At 30.4% G+C, this 19488-nt stretch overlaps 1 protein-coding gene and 1 long non-coding RNA gene across 11 annotated transcripts in view; one reads left to right on the top strand and one right to left on the bottom strand.

The window, feature by feature from the left end:
* Positions 1–19488, top strand: part of LOC111682266 (plexin-B) — a 160086-nt gene that overhangs the window by 109942 nt on the left and 30656 nt on the right. For 5 of the 10 annotated variants that reach the window (XM_046945898.1, XM_046945949.1, XM_046945667.1 and 2 more), the window contains 3 exons: positions 4518–5107; positions 5648–5830; positions 5892–7376. In XM_046945898.1, coding sequence (XP_046801854.1) covers positions 4518–5107; positions 5648–5830; positions 5892–5999 — 881 coding nt within the window. In that variant the 3' untranslated portion in view covers positions 6000–7376. Of the gene's footprint in view, positions 1–4517; positions 5108–5647; positions 5831–5891; positions 7377–19488 lie in introns of those variants that run through there. The other 5 variants (XR_006940165.1, XR_006940153.1, XR_006940167.1 and 2 more) reach the window with 2 other exon arrangements.
* Positions 13164–19482, bottom strand: LOC124418774. Its single transcript, XR_006940201.1, has 3 exons — positions 19356–19482; positions 19228–19299; positions 13164–13553 (listed from the first exon to the last, which is right to left on the bottom strand). It is a non-coding gene; the product is annotated as an uncharacterized LOC124418774 (long non-coding RNA).

The raw sequence follows: 19488 nt of genomic DNA, 5'->3' as shown, positions 1-19488 counted from the left end.
ATGCCACCTAGTTCATTATATACATGTACATATATTTTGTTGCTGTTTGGGACTTTTTTATTTGCATTATTTTTAAATTAATTATTAATATTTTATGTACGGCAGGGGAGCCAACAGATGATTATTAAAGAATTATATTTAAATTAAATTACTCATTGATCTCAGGTATTTATTATTACTGTGTAATAAATGAATAAATAAAATAAATAAATTAATTAAATTTATCCAAAATAGTTTTTATTGTCCAGTACCGTTATGTAGTTTTCTCAGAAACTACAAAAGATAATTCGATAAATTTTGTCGAACATTATTTTTTTTCTTCTACTTCAAATTTTTCATAGCCAACATGCAACATCCTGGAATACCAACGTAGATCTATATCGGTCCACAATTTATCACATATTATTATATATTTATTATAAAGTTATCGGGATAAAATTCGACTTGAATATGTTTTGTGTCCTAAAAACTATTCTACTAAATTTTTTGGGTCGAAAAATACTGAAAATTCGACATAAATGCGTTTATATATTATTATATCACTTAATAACACATAATTCATTATTAAAAGATAATATGAACATGTTTTTTGTATATTACACCGTCCAACACCATTTTTCACACACGAACCAAACCATATACATACGAAAGCACATAATTTATATGGTATAACTGCGTACTCAGTTTTTCATTTTCTGATCGTTTGTCCTTTTAAAAGGACTTTAAAATTTGAGGTTCATACAATTTTCAAAAATTTTTATAAAATATTTTAAGCCACCCTATTATTACAATATGGGTATCAAACTAAAGAGGACAATTGCAGTATTTTTATCTTGTATTTTGTTTTATTTTTTAAGAATAAAAAGATGTAAAAAATATCCTTATAAAAGTTTATCCTTTATTATCCTTGAAATTTTATACGAAATTGTTCAACAAAAAATATTCATAATAAAGACATTAGAATGGAGTAAAAAAGTCTAAAATTTGGTCTTCATAGCTCCATTTGTTTAATTTTTATAATATTTTTTAAATATCTCAATAAATTAATTAATAAAATTTTCCCCTCTAAAAATTTCAAAGTCCTTTTTTTTTGTTAAAATATTATGTAGAAAAATTATAAATTTGTTATTGTGCAACCGAGTTTCTTTATCTCTATGATAAAAAGTTAAAAAAGTGGAAACTTTGAAGAATATGAAAAGATAACAATCGATTAAGGATATATTGCATTTTTTATCCTTTCATGTTAAAACTCCTTTCTTGGAAATTATATTTTCCTTTTTAATTTAACACAATTATTCCGAACTCTATAGTTATTCTAAATTCTATATATCTTTTAAAAATATCTTTGACATCCCAATAATGTTATCAAAGTAGTTTATTATATAGTTTTTATTAAAAATACAACAGTGCGAAGGTATATCATGTGCAATTAGTAAACCATGATATACATAAATATTTAAACAAGTTAGGAAAGTATAGCCGGACTTGGCCGAGCATATCATACCCTACACCAGTTGTAAATTTATTTCAAATGTGATTTATTTTAGCAAATAAAATATTTATGTTGAATTTTATTTCAATTGCGACATATTGAAGAAAAACTAATTTTCTGAATGTGGGCTAGAGTCAAATAGAGATTAAAGGACTGCACAAGACAACAATAATGCGACAATTTGTTAAACAAATATCGTGTGCGCTATCATAAGCAGGCCTTTAATACGTATATTATAAAATTAAGAAGAGAGATTTATGTCTACATATATAAACGTTTTTTATGTAGCTTTTCATCGTGATATTAATGTTTATATTAATTATATTATATTTTACATTTATATTAATATTGCGCTTATCATATTATCCTGAAGTGGATTTTAGATTTCAGAACATGCATGTTTTAATCACGAAATCGTCATAATCATACGAAATAAAATTTTATATATTTTAAGACATATTATCTCAACCACCGGTTATGTTTAATTGGTAGATATTTTGTCTGAAAACTGTCAATTTAACGTTAGGATAAAAAATTAACAGACATTGGGATAATGGGGGTAGGTAATTGGTATAAATAATTAATTAAATTAAACAAAATATTCTCAACAAAAATTTTTTAATTTGAATACATCTTAACTTTTAATTTTTTTACAAAGAACTAATAAAGATAAAGACATGAAATTTGGGAGTCTGCAACTCCATATTTGTAAATATAACATATATATTTTTTCTAAAAAAACTGACTATAGAAAATAAGGATATTAAAGAAAATAAGGATTTAAAAGGACATTTTGTTATTTTTTTTATTCTAACATTTTAAAACTATTTTATTTGTAAAAATACTGTTATTCTCCTCTTTCAATCGATACCTATATTGACCTACTAGACCAAACCAAATTTAAGCTAAATATAATTATACTTACTCTTCCTTTTAAACTTTAAAGTCCTTTTAAAGGAAGAAACGATCAGAAAATAAAAAACCAAAAATGTAGTTTAACTATATCAAGTATGTAGTTTCCAATGTATAGGATCTTGCTCATGTGTGCAACAATTTTTCCCAATTTGTTGTACGGTGTTATTAGTCACATCCGGAACCAACTATTTAGGGTTTTTTACCAAAGTTCCTACAAAAAACTAACAAAACATTTTAAAAACTACCAATTGATCTGTTTAGATTTCTAAAAAATCAATAGTATCATATTTAGAACTTATGGATCCATCTATTTATCATTACAAAAAGAAATTGTGTCCCACAGCTATAAGTTAAATTATTCGGTTTATAAAAAACGGCTTCAATAGACAAATGGACGTGTGTGGCTTTATCATATTAGAATATGATAAAAACACAAAAAATACATAATTGCAAACGGTATCACCAAATCAATATACCCTTAATATCCCAGCAAAAAAAGTGAGGAAAAAGAAGTAGAACTTTCACCACAAATAACATACTTGAAGTACTTCAAATTTTGGTGAAAAACCTATGAATTTTACATTAGCGTGTCATTGGAGGGATGTTGTTCATTTTTGACAACTATGAACTACATCTAACCTTATTCATAGATGCAATAAAAATCCGATATTTGGATGTCAAAAATAAACCGAATTCGTTGAATGAAGTGCTTATGTTAACTTCATTGGTTTTTTACCAAAGTTTGATGTACTTCGAATATGTTATTTGTAGTGACTTTTCTTTCCTCACTTTTAACTGGATTTTCATTTGTAAGGAAATATTTGGTTTATAAAAGCGAAAAATATATACATAATCGCATTTTTAGATGTGATTAAGATGTAGTTTGAAAAGTATGACATCAATTATTTTTTGCTGGGATATTTCTAACTTGGGTGGGTAGCACTGACTCTTAACATCAAAAATTATAATTTCCACTTTATGTTCTTCAAACTGATCAAACATGTTGCTGTCTCAACACAAATGCTCTGCCTTTGCACCATTTTCTTCGCATTGGGCCGCATAGTTACAAATTCTGACACAACTAAAACATTTAAAGTTTGATTTTTTCGATAACCATTGTTATCATTTGTATTGTTGTCGTTTTTCCTTTAACTGCTTCGTTGATTGCCTTTCTTTTCTTTTGCCATAAACTGTCTGCACTTTTGCACGCTACTGTCTGCACTTGTTGTTCCATTTTTGTTTATCTTTCTTTTCCTTTTCCATCTTCAATTAATTTAACCTTTAGTGTAGATAATTTTGGAAGGTCATCTCTCGCCTCAAGAGACACCACAAGGTTCTCGTTAGATTTTGGAAGGCTAGCAAGTAACATAATCACATACAACTTCTCCTGAAGAAAGGAAGTAATATATGTATTATTACACACACTCATCCTCTGACATAGGGGTTTGTAGAAGCTGCCTAAACAACGTAACCTTACGCACTGGTCCCTTTGGACGTTTTATAATTCTTTATGTAGGCTATTTGCATTGGGGTTGAACACAGTAATATTATTGCATTTTCATCCTTTGCATTCCACTCTGCCACGGCAGTAATTCGTAGTAGTTGGCTCAGGCTTTGTCAAGCTTCCTGACACAACAGGAACACAAATCTTGGTGTAAAAGCCCACTTTTCACCTGAAGACTTCAAGAGTCATAATTTGTGTCATCCAATTTCCGTATAATAAACATAAAGGCCATTTTCGCTTAATATATATTTTCTCATTACAAACTATTTAATCTTCAATGCCACTGAGTCTACAACCTGTTGGGATACTGTACTCTTGCCTCAATTCTTTTAAAAAAAGACGACACGTGTATACAATTCAAAGGTTTATTTAGGAATAAAACATACAATCAGTTTATACATAAAAAGCATTATAGCATTGCATATACATATTTAATTTTAACAGTTTCAAACCTCTATATTCTAGTTCCATATTCCATGAATGAATTGCCTACTTTTATGTATTAAAATCTAATCTAATTAAAATCTAATTTTAACCTAATATTTAATTTTACAATAGTTATATTTTGTAAGTATTAATAATTATAAATATATTTCGTTTATTTAGTTTATTACATCAATAATTCACAATCCCATATTATAATGAACAACGATATCGAATCCGGCCTGCAACAGCCACGTGTTTATCATTTAATAAAACCATTATTGCCCGATCATTATATGAACATGAAAAATTCAGCTATATCATCGGGTGGTAACAACACCAATAATTCTGGATCAGTATGTGCGACTACGGGTGAACGCACACACAAAACCATACCTGAAGTTTATTTGACACGGCTTTTGGCAGCTAAGGGCACTATACAAAAATTTGTTGATGATTTTTTTGCTACTATATTAACAGTTAATGAAGAATTGCCTCCTGCAGTAAAATGGTTATTTGACTTACTAGATGAAGCTGCACGAAGACACGATATTTATGACACTGATATAGTTCATGCATGGAAGTCAAACAGCTTGCCTTTAAGATTTTGGGTTAATTTTATAAAAAATCCTGATTTTATATTTGATGTAAATAAAACAGTTACTGTCGATGCCAGTTTGAGCGGAATTGCCCAAGCGTTTATGGATGCTTGTTCAGTTACCGAACATAGATTGGGTAAAGATTCACCATCCAATAAATTATTATTTGCCAAGGTAAGTTCAGTCCACTCTTTTTATTATTATTACTTCAATTTACTTTAGAATGTTATTTTTTAATGCACTTTTACAAAAAGTGACAAAAACAATTAACAAAGTAACGAATTAAATAATCTTAACGTCACTTTAGTGATCGTCGTCCTTATAATTTATTTGTGTTACTAGATTGATTGATTATTCTAAATTTTTCAGAAGCCTAATAGCAGACATTTGAAAAAACGGTTGCAATAATAATAATAATAATTATAATAATAATAATAATAATAATAATAATTATTATTATTATTATTATTATTATTATTATTATAAAAATAATAATAATGATAAATTTAATATTGTAGTTAAAACCATCGATTGATTATTGATTGACATTTGATTTTTAATTTAAAAACCCGCTCTAAGTATACCAATTTTGTTTAATTGTTATTACTGTTGGTATATTTGGATGTTTTTTATATGTAAACTAATTAATTAAAAATAAATTTGCAAATTAAAAAAAGTAGCATTATTAATATAAATATATCATACTTTATATAGGATATTCCTCAATACCGTAAAATGGTTAAGCAATTCTACAGAGATGTTGCTAGACTGCCACAAATTAGCGATCAGGAAATGAGTACTGCTATGCAGCAATTATCCATACAACAAAATGACGAATTCGATACTGTAGCTGCTCTAAAAGAGCTTTATATATACGTTACCAAATATAATGATCAGGTAAAATATATTTATGCCAAAATTTATTTGTTTATTGACATATTTTTTTCTTCATTGAAAGATAATAAATGCCTTAGAAAATGATATAAATTGTAAAAAAATGCATCTGGGCTACAAATTGGAAAATGTTGCATTCACTTTAGAAGGAGAAGAGACTTCTGCTTGCTGACACTCATTTAGATTGCATGCAGTTTTCCAAAAATATATTTATATTCAAAGTAATGTTTTAAATATGTCTTTTAGAGCCACGTCAAAAGAAAATTTTTTGCAAAGCTTTCTTAAAGATGGTAAGTTATGCAGTAATATCTTGTGAATTATATTTTACACAACATTTTTATACCCGAACTTGCTGATATATTTCTGTATTTTTCCCTTAGAGTAAATTATAAAATATTCTTGAAGTCCTAAGATCAATTTATGCGTATTATCAGATACTTTTTGTTTTACCGCTGAAATTTAATAAATTATACTACTACAAGGCTATATTCAAATTTGGATGCATATTAATTTACCAACAGAAAACACAAAAAAAAAACACAGCGCAAAGAAACCAAATCGTACATCCACATAAACATCTTTTTTCCAATACACAGTGTTGTTGTTGCTTATTTGTACATACAGTGTATCATTGTTGCATTTTATCAAGTTTTTCAAGTATTTTTCAATTACGAAATCAATTAGACAATTACGAAATCAATTAGACTTAAAGGATAATAATGAGGCAATTTCGATATAAAAAATTAGTTTGGATTTCTAGAACAAGTTTAAATCAATGAAATATAATTATGAGATGTTTAATCAATAACATTAAAAAATATAAAATAGAATAATTGATGAAATTATTAATTAACACTATTGTTCGTTTTGTCTACAATGTTGAACGTAGGGATCATATTTCCGGATATTTTGAAAAATTTTTAAAATGTAGTTTCTTTGATTTCGTTAAACTTCGATGTTTGACTATTTTTCATAAGATAATTAAATCTGAGAGACCGCAACTCTTGTTTGATAGATTTATTTTCAGTAGATCATCTAGGAGACCTCAAGTTATGGTGCCTAGAATTGTTAATTCATTCTATGAAAGATCTTTTTTAGTACGAATTGCTCGCTGGTGGAATTCATTGCCGTTGGAACTGCGTATTTTCTCTCACTCTAATAATGTGTTCCGGCTTAAACTTTTGAACCTATTCATGAGCAATTAGGTGTCTTAGTCAATAAATATTTTTTTTTTCCTTTACTTCACTGCTTTTCTTTTTATAATGAAAGAGGGTATTGCAAGTAAATCTAAATAGGTCAGTATTACTATTAGTTTGGACCGTTATTATTTTTCTTTAAATACTACTGCTTTTTAATATTTGTCCTTACTATTATTTGCATTAAGTTTGGGGAACTCTTAAAAGAATTAGTAAGTTGTAATTCAATTTTATTTTTTATTATTTACAACACTTTGTATTTTATGTTAAGTTTATATACTTAGGTGTTATGGCCTAGTAGTACGTAAGATTGGCCTTAAAGGCTTTGTATTACTTCAATGAATAAATAAAATGATCCAAAGAACTATTAGAAAAAACGCACTGAGTGGTCTTTCAAAATTTTTAACTGCCAAAGGGAGGCGACTTGTATCCAAGGAAAACCATTAGACTTCTGATTTATCTTCTCCAAAATCCATATACGAACTGGGAGGAACACTATGTTTAAATTTAAACCTCTAAACAGAACTAAGCTTGCTTGGAAATAGTTCTATAGTGGTATATGGTGATGTCCCCATACATAGAGTGGCTAGGATGGTACTTAGTGATAGATTTATTGAATAAGAATCAATATTCTACAATTCTAAATAAAATTTACACAGTACTCCCCAAATAGATGGGATTTCCGTTATCATTTTTGTTATAATATATATATTTATACCTCACTAAATATTTTTCTAGGTCCAAAACCATTGATTATCTAATATATCATGTATCCAATTCAAAATTACTTATTATTTTCGGAATTTAATCAAAGAAACGATAGATTTCATGTTAAGCCAAATATTGATAAATTCTTATAGGTATATAGGATAATAAATCGGTTAAAAATTTTCCAAATTTAGTCGTTCTACTACTTAAATATCTAAAAAAATGTAATTCTAATATATAGGAGGAGTAAAATTTTTAAATTTTATAAAATAATGCAGCAATATTTAAAAAAATAACAAAATACCTAAAAAAGCACAATACTTTATTGACCTAAAAAATTTAACACTAAGTACGTTCACATTTTATCAAAAATCTCGTCAATTAATATCACGATTTTACTTATTATTATAGAAAATTAAAACATAAGATATTCTTTCAAAAATGCAACAAACAAATAGCTTTATTTTGCTAAAAATAATTGTTTTAAAATTTATAAAATTTTACATAGGCAAATTTCTTAATTCACTGTATATAAGTTTTTTTCTCATAAGTAACATAAGTTGAAATAACAATTTTTGTTGTTGTTTTTTCCTTTAATTTTCATAGGTTGTATCAGATTTTCTATGATAAACTTCTCGATAGTATTTCCAACAGAATTATCAAAGATGGTTGAATAGCGTTAGAGGTCGTGGCACCTCACATATAATTTATATACAAAAATTCGTTTATCTTTTAAACTATTACAGTAAGAATCTTAAAATTTTGTACGAATAACTTTAGCATCCATGTTAACATTTTGGTAATAAACTGGCGGACTACCCATGAGGGGAGCGATACCTTCCATATTAATCAAATACAAAAATTCGTTTATCTTGAGATAATATAACAGTTAGAGCTTCAAATTTTGTCGGGGTCACTTTAGAAAAATTCGTATATCTGAGAATCTATTAGAGCTAGAATCTTCAAATTTTATATGAATAACTTCGACAAACATGTGAACATTTAGAAAATAACGGGCGGACTCTTAGTGGGGGGCTTGGCACCACATATATGAATTGAAAAAATTTCTTATATCTTGAAAACTGTTAGATAATTCCAATTTTTCATAGATAGATATAAATTGGCGAACTTACAATAATTTTCTTGGCATCTCTCATATGTAACATATTGTTAATCGGGAAAACTATTATGGTTAAAATTTTCAAAATCTTTTAGTGGATAAAACAAAAAATATTGTATATCGCAACGCATAAGAATATGAATTATTTTAATAATTTTTAAGTATTATATTTTAAGAATAAAAGTATATATTAAATTTTAGCAAGTAAGAAATAAATAGATCATTAGTATATTATTTTAGAATTTAAATGAAATATATTATCATCAAAAAATTATAATAAACCTTTAAGAAAATTTTTATAATTTAGTAACTAAATAAATAATTTTTATGGTTATTATTTATTTATTTTGGTTGGGGTAGCGAAGCACACCGGGTATTAGCTAGCATATATATAAGAATGAATGTGTGTTTGTTTTTATGTTTGTATGTTTGAATGTTATAGACTACTAAATGGCTGAACCGATTTTCCTGAAATTTTCACAGCGTATTCTTGTACGTCTTGAATAGGTAATAAAAGGCTACTTTTTATTTTGAAATTTAAAGTGGGTGTGGAGCCACGTCCATATTAAGTGGGGGAGCCCCAACATGAATGAAGTAGAAAAATTCGTATATCCGAGAAACTATTAGAGGTAGAATCTTTAAGTTTTACTTGAAGATTTTTGAAATTCATCTGAATATTTGGAGTATAACGTGCGAACTTTTAATGGGGACTTGACATCTCCCATATGAATAAAATACAAAATATTGTTTATCTAGGAAAATATAGAACCAGATTCATAAAATTTTGCATAAATTACTTTAATATTCATCTGAAGATTTTGGTAAAAAAGGGCTGACTTTTATCTGGGGAACTTAAAGCTCCCACATGAATTCAATAGAAACAAGTAAGAGTGCTATATTCGGCTGTGCCGAATCTTATATACCCTTCACCATAGTGTATTTTAAACACTTTAGTTTTTTAAATTTTTTCCCGACTACATTAATATTACACCAAAAGCAAAACAAAATGAACAACAACAACGCTAAACGAAATAAAAAACAAAATACACAAGGCATCTAAACCAACAGACATCTTAACATACATAACGAAAAACACAGAAAAACAAAAAGAAAATAAACAACGCAATAAAACCAACCTACATCCAAATATACGAACAGAATTCAAAAAAGCAAAACAAAAAGAAAATACACAACTCAATGACGCCAACAGCATCCAAACATAAAAAATACACAGCTGAATAAAAACAAATACATCTCCACACACATGTACATCTTTATCCAATTCACAGTGTTGTTGTTGCTTTTTTAACAAAGCATGAAAAAACAAGTAATATGTTGTTGCGGGGGGCCATAAAAAAATTTCCAGAAACACCTGCTAAAGCGAGTAAAATAGGACAACGCCACTGACGCATAAAAAAAATTTTGCGTGGGGAGGTTTTAAGGTAAACAGTTTGGAAGGGGTTAATTCAGGTTTCCCAACTTCCTGTATACAAACAATATCGGCCTTAGGCCCTCAAAAATGCAACTGAACACTACCTCCTGCCCGAGTCCCGGTGTTTGTTTTTTTATCTTTAATATTATTGTTCGGGGTTAGTAAATGTTAGGATTTTTTTAGTGCATGAATTAGTATGTTAGTTGTTGGATTATCTGAAATGAAAAGGAAAACAAAGAGATTAATATGAAGAACGATAAGAGAATTGATTGGAACGACACAAGTCTATATATATTATCTGCCAGATATTACTCAGCCAGAATATTTAAAGGAAAAATCTGAAAAATAAGAAAAAATATTATTAACCCAAAAATTTCATACTTACAATTCCACATGCCAGCTGGTATGAATGAATGCAACTAAAATATGCAGGTATGTGTGTGCGAGATGTGTTTAGTGATCATAAGATATCGTAAAAATGGCAACGCGAATTAAGTGCGTAGAGTAACAGAGTCGTATTTTCATTCAGGAATGGTATCTTTTTGAAATTGGCGGATAAATTTCAATATTAAAAAAATATTTGAATGAAACCTTCTAAAAATCCTGACAGCCTGTTACAAAAACGATAATTAAGTATTTGGACATATATGGGATCGGGGATGCAGGAACATATAAAATGGATGGCAAAAAGGAGAAGAGTAGAATTTCTATAACAGTCAAAATGGAAAATATTTATTATTGCCGATTTTTTCTATTTATTATAGGTAGCGGGAAAATATGTACATATAAGATAAAACAAATGATCCGCGAGAAAATAATGAAGAGGCGATAAATAAGTAAATATGGAATGATTTAAGCGATAAATAGATGCTAGCGGGAAATTTTGCCGCATTGAGTTATTTATATAGTACATAATAAAAATCTTGGTATTTAAGGAGGTAGATCGAATAAAAGTGGTCATAGAAAAACAAAGAGTGGTATTGAAAAGTTGCAAAATCGGTTAAACTAAAAAAAGACAGTGAAATTTTAAAAGTCAAGTTTTAAATCAATTTATAAATAAATAATATTTCGAGGCGAAAATATAATTAATAATTTATTTTATTTTTACATTATAACTAAAAACAAAAAAACTAAAAAAACCGTAAGTTATTTAGGAAAATAATAATAAAGTAAAGAAAATAATTGAAGTATGAATATTAAGATATGTTTGTGTGTGCAATTGATTATTTCCAAATAGCTGGCTATTGTCTTGAAGGATCAGTCACGAGAGATTGGATGAACCGAATTTCCACAAATCTACAAATCCGATACTCCCAATACCTTTCAACGAGAAATAGCCAGGTAATTTTTAAAGTATCTTCTCCAATTCTATACAGTGTTGCCAACATTGGTCAAGCAAAACGCGCACAAAAAAATTAAAAAGGGGTAAAAAAGCGTAATTTTCTAACTGAAAATGGGTAAAAAAGCACTAACGTTTTTTCAGTCAAAAAAAGAAAAGAAAAAGGGATATAAACTCCATATATCCTGTCCAAGTCAATTATCTATTTTAAAGAAAATTTATCCTTAATACAGCATCAAAAGTATTTGAACTATTTTGCGAAAGAAAAAGAATATTAAAACAGAAAATAAATACATTATACAAAATAAAATAACTTATAATTTTTTTATTTAGTTATTTAAGTTATATAAGTGATATTGTGTTAAATTGTGTGTCTCGAGAGTGTGTTAAGTGTATGTTTAAGAAATAATCCAGAATCATAGAGGTAAGAAAGCCAAGATTTACCTATATAATATATATATATATATATATATATATATATATAATATAATATATATATATATATATATATAATATATATATATATATATATATATAATATATATATATATATATATATATATAATTATATATATATTATATATATATATATAATAATATATATATATATCTTTAAAAAAAAGGAAACCACAATTAAAGCAAATTCCGATTTAAAGTGCTCAAATAAAGGTGCGAAAAGAAAAGCGTCATTTGGGCGTTAGTTTTTTTTGAGACGTTATTAGGGAGCTCCTTCATGTGTAAAGTTATCACAAAATTTTAAAATATCCAGAAGTGAGGGTGATCGATTTGAGCGTTTAGAGAGGAATGAGACAAATTTATAACAGAAATAATTACGTACTTAGATGTGAAGATAATAGTAAAAGATATATACGTATAGGCAACAAAAAATTAAGGTTTATGTTTAAAAGTAACGTCTATAAGTGTAGGAAAATAAGAGAATCGTATTTGTAATGTTAAATATAAGTTAGTATATGAGATTAGAGATAATTTAATGTCAAATAAAAATGTTTTAAGGAAGAATTAATAATCCATTATGAGTAAAGCTTAAATAAACAAGGTAATGGCAATGGTGAACGGGTAAGTGAAGTAGCGCGGGTGAGTGGCCATGGAGTCGTATAAGAGAAGGTAATAAGATTAGGATTATCTATACGACGAGGTTGGGAGGGCAAGATGGGAATAACACCTGTCCCAATAGACTTTAGGTTGCGTGTGTGGTGGTTTCATATTTAGTGACAGTTTTTTTTTGTTACTGTTTCGAGCCTAATGACAGGGTTTGGACCTACTGAGAATCCGAGCTTGCCGAATGAGTCGTTAGGCCTAACAGACCGTAACATAAATGGCGCCCAAACTAAATGAGGCAACTATGATACTTACTCAAATCCAAGAGAAAGATCGTTAGTTGTAATGAGTAAATAATACATGTGACAACAACTATACATGTGACAATAATCCAATAGCGTATTGAAAATATCCCAGTTAAAAATGAATCGTAAGAATAAACACTTTTGTATCCTCTGAGGGGAAATAGAAAAACAGAGTTGTATGAAATATATGGTTTAGTAAACGATTTGTTATAGAGATAATACTCAGGAATGAATACAAGCATCTAAAAAAATGTATTTTCTTTTTTTAATGTGCTTTGAATGTTCGAAGAGGCAATATTGTTCCTTTCTAACGTTTAATTATCTTTTGACAGCACAATATCAAATAGCCTTTATTGATAAGTAATTAAAACGAAAAGAAGAAAAAGTAGTATTTGATGTTTTAGGTGTCATAACGTAATCTCGTTCTAAAACTTTAATAGGAATGAAGTACAGATGACTAAATGTTGTAAATTCTTTTTTTTGATTTATCCCACACACCAATAAAGAAAGTATAATAGGAAGATCATAGCCCACTGCAAATTTCACGTCCGATAGCCATTGCCAGACCTATAAACGGAAGATATATATTTAATCAGTTTAATCAGAGAAAATAAGTAATAAAAGTCGTATATTTAAAATATTTTCTTAATAAATTAATACAGTTCCTTTGTTGACTCATATTGAATGATTAGTTTTTTTTTGATTTGTCAGTATTTATTTGTTCAGTGAATTGATTATTGATTTATTTCTGATATATGTATTTTTTATGTAATTAGCTATTTATTTATTGATTTAATTATTTAATTATTTATTTATTTTTTTATCTTTGCGTATTTTAATTTGTCTAGTAATTTATTTTATACAAATTTATTATATATTCATATTAAGTATTTATAGCTATATTACATTTGTTACCCCAATTATTAGGAAATCTTTTTTTTAAATATTTGTCCAAAGATATACAAAAAATAGCACCTCAAAATACTTACACAAACATATCTATATATCTAAATATCCTTTATACGCTCGAGTATGAATATAGAGACCAGGTCTCAGTATAAGAATAGAAAAAGAGCAAGGCAACCACAATTCGATCTTAATCGTTCCATACCTCACGTATTACCAAAGGTACCAAGAATTAATAAACAATTACAAAAAATGAGTAATAGCGAGGGTAATTTAAATAGGCAACAGTTCGTGGACCTGTCAGGAAGTACTAGGACACAAAGCCTAGGTGGTATCCCCATTCAAGGGAATACTGTCCCACAACCGAACAACCTTACTACACCTTCAGAGAACATCACTCCTGAAGTCAGGGAAATGGTAGCGGATGAGGCGTTGGTAGTGCAAAGGTCTTTAGAAGACAAAGTTAGGAAAATGGTGCAGGAAGAAATGACGGATATTAGGAAAAGCTTAGCGGAATTAACTAAGTGCGTGGGGGACCTCTCTAAGTCGACCGCACAAAATCATTCTATAAGGGTTGTCCAAAATACGTCGGAACCGTCCGATCACTTGGACATCTCAATTAGATGGTCGTTTGAACCCTAGGCCGGTCTCCGATAATAGTTCGGAAAATAATCATTTTAATTTGGGAAATGTAGCGATATCTTATAATGGAACCTATGAAACTGGTACAAATAGACCAAATGGTGAATTAACACGTATACGAGTTGATAAATTAGGAATCAATTTCGACGGTAATCCTGTTCATCTTAGTATCGATGATTTCGTGTTTCGCCTCGAACACTTACAAGTGCATTACCAAATCCCTTGGTCTGAGATATTAAGAGATTTCCATTTACTGATGTCTGGTTCAGCAAGAGAATGGTACTGGTTATATGTGCGTACACACGGAACTTTGGATTGGCCAGGGCTCCGTCAAGCCTTAATGGGCCAGTATAAAACGACAAGATCAAATTTTGAAATCATGAGGGATTTGGTCGAACGGAAACATCAAAATGGAGAGACCATCGATAGTTATTTTCAGGCTATGTGCCAAATTCGGTCGCGGTTAATACAGCCAATCCCAGAATATGACCTAATAAAAATAATAAAGAGGAATTTGAAGGTGAATATCGGTATAATTGTTTATCCCATATCCGTATCTTCTGTTGAACAATTACGTGTAGAGTGCAATGAAGCCGAAAGGAACTTTCCAAGAAAAGATGTCCGTAATATGCCATCCATAGTGCGCCCTACAAGATATGTAAACGAATTGTACCACGACAATACCGAGGAAATTGAGTGTTCACCGGAGAACTATGAAGAGTTGGCAGCTTTAAACGTAAACCCCCAGCCAAGAAATTCATTAATTACCTGTTGGAATTGTAGACAACAAGGACATGTGTTCATGGAATGTCCCTCAATGGAAAGGACATTGTTCTGTTACAAATGTGGTAGACCAAATGTTATTACACCCCGTTGTCCTAACTGCCAATCGGGAAACCTGTTCAGGAGTTTGGGTGCGAAAGGGGGCCCACGCTCGGCAGGAAACCATCCCCAACCGAGAATTAAAAGTTATCAAAACTCTGAAAAATAAACATAATGCATACGAACCTCAAATACCTAAAAATCTATCTCGAATAAGACATTATTTGTCAAGGGAAGTTAGACAAGTGAATTATGACCAAGCTAGAGCACGTATACTTATTTGGTGAAGAAAAAAATGCAAAACGAAAAAATTTTCGAATACTCAAAGTGCGTGAAAAATTCAGACAAAAAAAGAAAAAACATAGACTGATGATAAATTCTATTAAAAGGGCTAGTCAGAATGGTAACGATGGTAGAAGTTTCGCTGAAGTAAATATCGAAGGAGAGGCCATTAAAGGATTATTGGACACAGGGGCTTCAGTTAGTGTATTAGGTAAGGGATGTAGGGAAATTATACAAAAATTAGGTCTTAGTATTCAGCCATTATTGACCAATGTGAAAACAGCCAGTGGTCAATATCATAGAGTACTAGGCACAGTAAATGTATCCATAAGTTACAAAGATCAGGAGGCCCAAATGTTCCTGTATCTGTGTCCCGATTTGGAACAAGAACTGTATTTAGGAATAGATTTTTGGAGACTTTTTAAATTAGCTCCAGAGGTCATAGGTATAGATGAAATAGACTTAGTTAAAGTGAAAAATGACTTTGACATAAATAGGGAAAATTACAAACTACGACCACACGAATTGAACGAACGACAAAGAGAAATATTAGACAATGTAATTAAGGAATTTGATTCTTATGAGGAAAAGGGTTTAGGAATAACACACGTAGAAAAACATAAGATCACATTAGTCGATGGGGCCGAACCCATTAATGATCGGTACTATCCGATTTCTCCGGCTGTTCAGGAGATAACTTATCAAGAGATAGATAACATGTTGAAACTTAAAGTGATCGAATTAAGCGAAAGTCCATGGTCAAACCGCACAACAGTAGTCAGAAAACCAGGAAAAAACCGTTCCTGTTTAGACGCGCGAAAATTGAACAAATTAACAGTGAAGGATGCTTACCCTCTACAGAATATTGATGGGATTCTGAGTCGAATAGACACACTACATAAGTAGTGTGGACTTAAAATATGCCTTCTGGCAGATTCCTATGGACGAGGAAAGCAAGGCTTATACCGCCTTTACAGTAGCCGGAAGACCTCTTTATCAGTTTAGGGTAATGCCATTCGGCCTATGAAATGCCGCTCAGCGGTTATGCCGATTGATGGACAAAGTTATTCCGAATAGTCTAAGGGACAATGTGTTCATATATCTAGACGATCTTTTAGTGATCTCTAGTTCTTTTGAAGAGCATGTGAAACTACTAAAGGAAGTGTCTACGTGTCTCAGGGAGGCAAATTTAACCATAGGTTTAAAGAAATCACAATTTTGCTTTCAGGAGCTAAAATATTTAGGATTTATTATCGGGGGAGGTGTACTTAAAACCGATCCAGATAAGGTGCAGGCGATAAGGGAAATAAAGTTACCAAAGACGGTTAGAGAAGTAAGAAGCTTTCTAGGCACTGCAGGCTGGTACAGAAGATTTATTAGGAATTTCGCTACCATTTCAGCACCCCTCACAGATTGTCTTAAAAAATCTAAAAAGTTTATTCTCACACCTGAAGCCATTGATTCATTCGAAGAACTCAAAAAAGCGTTGACTTCGGCTCCCGTGCTCCGACACCCTGATTTCTCAAAACATTTTTTTATTCAATGCGATGCATCGGAATATGGTATTGGTGCAGTTTTATATCAAACAAATGATAAAAACGAAGAGCATCCCATAGCTTATTCTCAAAAATTAAATTCGTGCCAGAGAAACTACACAGTGACAGATAAAGAGTGTTATGCAGCGGTAATGGCGGTAAAGAAATTTAGGCCCTATGTTGAGTTAATGCCATTCACAATAATAACGGACCATGCCAGTTTAAAATGGTTAATGTCGTTAAAAGATCTGAGCGGAAGACTTGCAAGATGGTCGTTACTCTTACAGACTTTTAATTTCCAAATTGAACATCGAAAAGGATCCGAAAATATTGTGGCTGACATGCTGTCAATGTTACCACAACAATTCAAAATCGATGAAGTCCAAATGGAGAATTTGCTTGATTTCGAAACTACTGAATTCGAATCCGAAGAATATGTAGATCTCATAACACAAATCAAAGAAAACGGAGAGAAATAACCCGATCTTAAAGTAGTAGACGCAAAATCTTCAAACGAATTATGATCGAGTCAGATTTGGATGAAAACCAATGGAAACTTTGGATCCCTCCAAACCTTACACAAACTATTATAGAAAAGGCTCACTCTGATAATATATCTGCCCATGGAGGAATTGCAAAAACCATCGAGAAAGTAAAAAGGTTTTTCTATTGGCCGAAAATGGTAGTGCAAATAAAAGAATTCGTGAAAAATTGCCAAGTATGTAAAGAAACTAAACCGGCCAATACAAAATTAATGCCTGGAATAGGTAAAGAAGTAGTTACCGAAAGGCCTTTCCAAAAATTGTATGTAGACTTTCTGGGGAAGTATCCGAGATCCAAAAATGGAAATAGCTACATATTTATTGTAATGGACCACTTTACGAAGTTCGTCTTTTTGAAAGCAATGCGTGAAGCAACAACATCAAATATAATTAATTTCCTAACACAGGAAGTATTTTATAAATTTGGGGTCCCTGAAACGATTCACACGGACAACGGGTCACAATTTTTAGCAAAAGGATTTCAGGAGATTATGAAAGCATTCGGTATTAACCATATGAAAACGGCCGTATATTCACCTCAGTCTAACGCGTCCGAAAGGGTAAACCAATCCGTCTTAGCAGCGATAAGGGCCTACCTAAAGGAAGATCATCGAGACTGGGACTTGTACTTAGGCGAAATAGAATGTGCGCTTCGAAATTCTATTCATTCGGCCACCGGATATACACCATTTTTCTCATTATTCGGGTTCCATATGTACACAAATGGCTCTGATTATAAACTCGCTCGTAAACTATCTTCTTTAACAGACCATCAAATATCCAATGTGACTAGTAACGAGAAATTAGAACTGGTTAGGGAACAGATAAGGAAAAATATGCATCTAGCATATGAAAAAAGCGCTTCTAGATATAATAAGAGAGCTCGAAATCTGAAATTTATCCCGGGACAGGAAGTGTTTAGAAGAAACACAGTTTTAAGTGATTTTGTTAAGAACAGAAATTCTAAATTCTGTAGGAAATTTCTAAAATGCCGAATTGTAAAACCCATTGGTAACAACATGTATGAATTGGAGGACCTTCAAGGGAAGTCAATTGGTATATATCATGTTAAGGATATTAAAGTTTGAAAACGAAGTTGAAAATCTGTGATATGATCCAGTGCAATATTAGGATAAGTAGTACATAAAAGTTTAATGATTCTTTTTTTTATTTATTTATGTATGTGTTGTCCTAATATACCACTGTGTACCTGATTTTTCTAGATTTACAACTATCTGTGATCAAACGAAGTTTGAAGCCTGTGATATAACCTTTTGTTGTTTTATTATAATATGAAAAACATGAATTTTTTAGAATTTTTGTTTATCATTTATTAATATGTATTCCCCAATATAACTGTGTACCTGACCATAGCTAGATTCATAACCATGCATAATAAAATTATAAAGTATAACTAATGGTTTGAATATTGTAGTGTCTGTCCGAATATATATTTATATAACATATTTAATATTGATGTTAATTATAGTAGTCAAATAAATGTGCACTCACCAAATGTGATGGCATAATCCAGAAATAGATAAGGATTCTCAAGTAAAATTCAATAATAGTCTTCACAATGACCTACAAGAAGGCAAGTAATTAGCAAAGTAATGTCACTATACAACCATAAATAATACTTATTGATAAAAAGCCCGGCTACTTATGGCGGTGGCGGATGAGACTCTGCTCAGGGGTGGGAGTTCCCCACGTTCCTGTGCATACCCGCACACCGTCCTCTCTGTTGTCTACCATAGAGCCCGGAGTTTTGTT

This window comes from Lucilia cuprina, chromosome X, assembly GCF_022045245.1.
Source record: "Lucilia cuprina isolate Lc7/37 chromosome X, ASM2204524v1, whole genome shotgun sequence".
NCBI classification, from domain to species: Eukaryota; Metazoa; Arthropoda; class Insecta; order Diptera; family Calliphoridae; genus Lucilia; species Lucilia cuprina.
This window is presented reverse-complemented; position numbering and strand designations above follow the sequence as displayed.